Genomic DNA, 6148 nt, shown 5'->3' with positions numbered 1-6148 from the left:
GGTCTCGTTGGTGGGAGAGAAGACCTGGGGTCTGGGTGCTTGGCTCCCGCCGGGATTGGGAGCTCTGTGCAGGTCCCAGGCGATCTGCAGGCACTGGAGCACAGGCCGGGAAGCCGGCCTGTTTACCTGATGCTGCTGGAAGAACCGCCGCTTCCCTGGACTCCCAGCCTCCTCTCCTTTCCTGGTCTCGTTGGTGTGAGCAAAGATCCGGAGTCTGGGGTGCTTGGCTCCCGCTGGGATTGGGAGCTCTGTGCAGGTCCCAGGCGATCTGCAGTCACTGGAGCACAGGCCGGGAAGCCGGCCTGTTTACCTGATGCTGCTGGAAGCTTGCATAAACATTTCTAAGTGTCAACCTATCAGCAGTTGTGCAACTGAACACCAAACCCCAGTTTATAAGTTTTATTTTTCAGATTTCTTTTTCAGTCCTGGGGATCGAACCCAGGCCACTGTGCATGCTATGGACGTGCTCTACCACTGAGCTATCCAGCTTTTTCAGGTGTTTCCGATGGAGGTTCTTAATTTTAATATGATCAAATTATTTTTCCTTACAAAAATATTTTCCTTTCCCAAGCTCAAATAGATATATATCAATTTTTTCTTTTAAATTTTGTTGTAGATACTTAAGTCATTAAGATATTTGAGGGTTTACTTTTAGTGTTAAGGTGGTGATGCAATTTAATCAGAGAAATAATTTTTTAAATTATTTTTGAAGTATTTGATCAAATAGTTAAGCACGTATATGGTATGTAACATGATATATATACATATACATATATAATATGTATGTATTTAGTTATTTATTATACAATATACCTGTATGCCAGAAGAGGGTACCAGGTCTCATTAAAGATGGTTGTGAGCTATCATGTGGATGCTGGGAATTGAACTCAGGACCTCTGGAAGAGCAGTCAGTTCTCTTAACCTCTGAGCCATCTCTCCAGCCCTTCTGCCTCCCCCCCCCCCTAAAAAAAAGCCCACCAGGGTGTCTCTGTTTAGCTCTGGCTCTCCTGGAACTCACTCTGTAAACCAGGCTGTTCTCGAACGGAGAGATCCCCCTGCCTCTGCCTCTCAAGTACTAGGATTAAAGGTGTCATTGCTGCCCAGCACAAATTTCAAGTACATAGTATGACTAAGTACACTCTCCATGCTATACAATTCTTGAATTTCTTTTTTTAAATTAATATTATTTATTTAGGTTAGAAACAATCTTGTTTCACATGTCAATCCCAGCTCCCTCTCACCCCCCCTCCCGCCACCAGGGGTCCCCCCAGTCCCCACCCAAACTCCACTCTCCAATCCCCAGGGACGGTGAGGCATTCCATGGTGGATCTCCAGTACAGTTCTTGAATTTCTTATCACTGTATTGTTTTATCTTTTGACTAACATCTCTTCAATCTCTTAGCATCTAGCATCTGGAAATTACTGTTCTCTTCCTAGCCTGTATTAACTCTTTCAGTAGTCATTGGGGATGTAGTATCTCCTTCTGCTGATTGTCTTACTGATAAAAATAATTTACAGGCAGTCTTGGAGGGAGACTCCAGAACAATTGTATTGGGGTTTGAGAGAAAAAATAATCACAGCTCAGGCAGGATCTTAGCAGCAGACCAGAGGGCAAGCTCAGTAATGGGAATCTGTGAACAGCTCAGTGGAGATGGGTGCTTAGACTGTCATGATAGTCAAGACCAGGATTTGGTCTGGGTCTAGAAAAGAGAGATCGGAAAGAGGAAACAAAATTTATGCTGTTAAGTTAGAACTCAGAAAGTAGGCAGGCTTAGTTGAGAGTCTGTGATCAACTGCATGGAATAAGGGACTCTTGGTTTAGTACATCGCTTTTTAAAGAGATAGTTATTTTCTTGAATATTGCTTCTGGCTAGCTTCTTTAAGCTGTAAAAAATGATCTTCTTATGACAGGAGCCTTCTGGCCTTGTCTAGGCAAAGGACACGAAGGCTTGCTGACATCAAAATGATGCTATCAACTGACCACTGACTGAGCCATTTGTAAAAGGAGTTACTGACTTCCAACTATGTATTTATCTGAGAGATAGCGTCATGGTGGTCTTCATATGTCTCAGAGATCTCCAAAACAGAAGGTACCTGCTGTCTACACCATAATACCATTTGACTAGAGGACGCAGATGTAGACGTGTGTCTGTCCCCCGTGGTGCTGAGGAAGAAGGTGGCAAATGGCTCTTTTCCTTTTCTTTCCCTCTGCCGAGCATTCCTTAAGGTCATGCACTGTTTCTCTTTCCATGTTATCATTCAGAGCCATAGTTTTCAGTATCTGCTCATGATTTTGTGAGTTTTGAGTCTACTCACCCACTTCGCATCCCTGGATGGGAAACCGAGCATCTGATTTCCCCGTACAACCGGGTGTGCTTCTTCAGGCCTGCATCACAGCACTCAGGAAACTGAGGCAGGAGGATCAGTACAAGGCCAGCCTGTACCACACGACACCAGGTCTCAAGAAACCCTTTTCAGCATCTCTCGCTGGAGAATACAGTTGCTGAAGTGCAAAATCAAGGGGGCAGTAGTTAGCTCCGGACGGTGTAAAAGTCACAGCTCTCATTTTAAAGGGAATGGGGGACAGCTTATTCCGGAGCCACTTTGAGTGACCATGGTCCAGGAATACAAATTTAATTTACCCCAAGTTCCATGTTCCCATTCAGAAGCAGTTACATGAAGTTTTTACAGTTTTACAGAACAGAAAGTCATAAATCAAGGTAAGTTTAAAACAGATTGGTGGGTACACCAGAGAGGGTGATACATAGGTCCAAGATGCTATCTGATGACATTCTCAGCTTTCGGATTGCTTGGTGGAAACAGGTTTTTATGTATTAGTCACAAGATGTTAATTCCAACACAGAGGCGGGCAAGGAAAGGTTGTTCAAAGGGCTAAGAAGAGCTCAAGATAAGGTAACTTGCCTTTTGGACCTGCAACATTCCAGTCCCCCCACAGGATCCAGGTCTCAGAAAAGCTCCTTGGCTTTCCCACAAACCACTAAAGCCAACCCAGTGACTTCAGCACGTCCCGAGCACATCCGAGTCCTCTCCTTTTACAATTACACTTTCCTAAATGGTTCCAGGATCCTGTCTTTGTCCCTCTCAGAAAACTACAAATCATATCCAAGAATCCCCCAGTTTAAACGTTAGAGCAGCACTTGCTCAGCACAGGAGTTTAGGAAGCTTCCTTGCACTTAAGTCCTGTGCCCCCGCCTCCTGAGGCACCTCTGCTCTATTCACCCATCTCCCTGCTCGCTCTACTGCCAGAGAACCACCCTTTCTGGAAGACTGTGTCCTATGCGAAATGTGTGCTCCCGGCTCAAATGTAACCCACAGAGATGAGTTATTAAAATACCCGGTAAAGCCACCTCCCGCACTACTAAATTGCATTTTTCTATAACATTTGTCAGTCCCTTCACACCTAAAACATGAACTTTACATGAGCAGAAATCTTCATTCTCTTAACTGGCAAATCCCCAGTGCAAAGCTATCAAAATTTTTGTTGTTAAGTGACTCAGCATCCCAGAAAACCCTTATATTTATGTCAGTTTCCGGGAGACACTCGGGTTGTAAAGGTACAATAAGCGAGGACGCACGACCAGCAAATGTCAGCTCACTCTTTAAAGCTAAAGCCTGGCTGGATGCTTTTCATCACCGCATCGTTGCCTCACTAACATTTACAATTTACTGTGCAGCACGTTGACCGCGAGCCGAGCTCAGAAGGCTCTTTTCCTGACAACGCCGCTCAGTGACGTCCCGGACGTCCCGCTCCGCCTCTTCCGAACCAGCGCCGCCCATCCTTGTGCCTCCGCCCCAGGGAGTGGGGGGTGGGGAGGTGGGGGTGGGGGGTGGGGAGGTGGGGGTGGGGGGTGGGGTTGCCGAGAACGCCTGCGCAGTGAGCATTTGGCGCAAAGATTTCTGGGATTGGTAGTCCACATACCTCTAGCCTTGTTATTTGCCCCCAAAAGAAATGACAACGTAAACTAGACGTCTTTGAATTTGATAAAAATTAAATAAAATCAGAATGTGTCTCGGAAAAGTGGAGTAACTGAGTCGTTTCCTAAGGAAACTCCCATATCGGCACAGGCGCCGCTCGGACGACCTCACGGGGTCCTCGGCTGGGCGGGGCTTCACGCAGTGGCTTGTGGGTCCTTCCTGAACCGTCTCTCTCTTTCTCTCGGTTCCGTGGCGCCGTCAAGATGGGTGAGCAGCGCGGGGTCGGCCTGAGCGTCTGCGGGAGGGCCCTGGGGGCTCGGGGCACAGTCCGTGGTAGGGCGGCGGGGCGGGGAGCCGGGCTGCAGCGGGGCGGAAGCCGGTTGAAGCGGGTTCGTCCCGCGGGCACGTGGCCGGGGCGCTCAACGCGGCCTACGGGGCGGCCCAGCCCGGTGGCCGCAGCCGCTCCGGAGCCTTGACTATTGGGAGTTTGCACAAGCTGCTGGGAGTGATGGTGCATCTCCAGTTAGGGAACTGCGAGGGCGATTGGCCCACGGACCCCGGCGTAAAGGGCCCCCCAGCCGGGGCTCGGGCGGGCTTGCAAGGGACTCAGGGACGTCTTCTCCCCAGGCAAGTGTCGCGGTCTCCGTACTGCCCGGAAGCTCCGCAGTCACCGACGGGACCAGAAGTGGCATGATAAGCAGTACAAGAAAGCCCACCTGGGCACAGCCCTGAAGGCCAACCCCTTCGGAGGTGCCTCTCATGCGAAGGGAATTGTGCTGGAAAAAGTGTAAGTGAGAGGCTGCCCCCCAGGTCTCGCGGGTTTGGGTTTTTGGCGAGTAAGACTGGAAGGTACCCTCGTTACAGTTAGTGCTCAGAGTTAGATGGCGAAAGCTCTAAATTTCAGCATTGTTCTGGAAGGAGTAGGAGTAGGTTTTTGATAGTAAGGCCCATGTCCAACCGTGTGAGAACTGTTGAAAACGTACCTGAACCAGCTGGTACGTTATTAAAAATTGGGAGTGTGTGTGAGAAATTGCCTTACGTGAGATGCAGCTGATGTATTGACACTTGGGCTTTTGAATTTTTGAGGCGGGGTTTCTCTGTACAACCCTCGCTGGCCCAGACAGCACAGAGCTCCATTTGCCTCTTACTGCTGGGATTGAGAGGTGTAGGCTACCACGTCCGACCTTGAGTGAAGCATTGACGTTAAAATGGTGATCTTTATGTAGTTTTGGCAGGTTAGTGAAAACTGTAATCCTTTGTTTACTCATTTTTGGAACTCCACAGGAGCTGGGGGTTCTCTCTGCTGTTCAGGAAAAACGCGGGCCAAAGGAAAAGATAGTTGAAGTCATGGGATCTGAGACTAGATTGAGAGGGTGGGGACTGTAATCCTTTCAGAAACTTTGCTCACGTGTGCCATTGACATTACAGAGGGGTTGAAGCCAAACAGCCCAATTCCGCTATCCGGAAGTGTGTCAGGGTGCAGCTCATTAAGAATGGCAAGAAGATCACAGCTTTTGTGCCCAACGATGGCTGCTTGAACTTCATTGAGGTGAGTGTCAGTGTTTTTGCTTTGTTTTTATTTTTAATATGGCAAGGGGCACTTTCATTATTATGCTTTTAATTGCTTCTGAATACTAAGATGGACTTTATTTTATTTCAGGAAAACGATGAAGTTCTGGTTGCTGGGTTTGGGCGAAAAGGTCATGCTGTAGGTGATATTCCTGGAGTCCGCTTTAAGGTTGTTAAAGTAGCCAATGTGTCCCTTTTGGCCCTGTACAAAGGCAAGAAGGAGAGACCAAGATCCTAAATTTTGACAGTGGATACACAGTAATAAATTTTCATATTCCGAAAAGTTTGTGTCTTAATTCCTGTCCTGAATCTCCAAAAATATTTGGCCTTTACCTGTTTGAGGAGACAGTTGCTAAAACGCTTTGTGCTGTAAGTGTGGTTTGTATTAAGACAACATAGCATCCCTTATTCTGCAGTGTAGTAAATTAGTCTGTAATAAATGAACCAGTGTCTTCATGTAAAGTATTCTAAATATGCATTGAATTTCTATAGCTAGTTGGCAGTTGTAAGTTTTAATAGAGTATCATGGATGTGTCTTTAAGCAGTATTTATGAAAATTCTAACTTGCTGTGTTTACTAAGGGCTAGGGTAAGGGTGTGAGAACATTGTAGGGAATTTGCTTAGCATGCAGTCTTTTGAGGGT

At 47.1% G+C, this 6148-nt stretch overlaps 1 protein-coding gene across 1 annotated transcript; it reads left to right on the top strand.

The window, feature by feature from the left end:
* The first annotated feature begins 4061 nt into the window (after positions 1-4061).
* Positions 4062-5788, top strand: Rps23 (ribosomal protein S23). Its single transcript, XM_005065675.4, has 4 exons — positions 4062-4203; positions 4564-4723; positions 5365-5485; positions 5597-5788. The coding sequence occupies exons 1-4, from the start codon at positions 4200-4202 to the stop codon at positions 5741-5743; spliced, it is 432 nt and encodes a 143-aa protein (XP_005065732.2). The 5' UTR covers positions 4062-4199; the 3' UTR covers positions 5744-5788.
* The last annotated feature ends 360 nt before the right edge of the window (positions 5789-6148 follow it).

This window comes from Mesocricetus auratus, unplaced genomic scaffold, assembly GCF_017639785.1.
Source record: "Mesocricetus auratus isolate SY011 unplaced genomic scaffold, BCM_Maur_2.0 Super-Scaffold_100020, whole genome shotgun sequence".
NCBI classification, from domain to species: Eukaryota; Metazoa; Chordata; class Mammalia; order Rodentia; family Cricetidae; genus Mesocricetus; species Mesocricetus auratus.
This window is presented reverse-complemented; position numbering and strand designations above follow the sequence as displayed.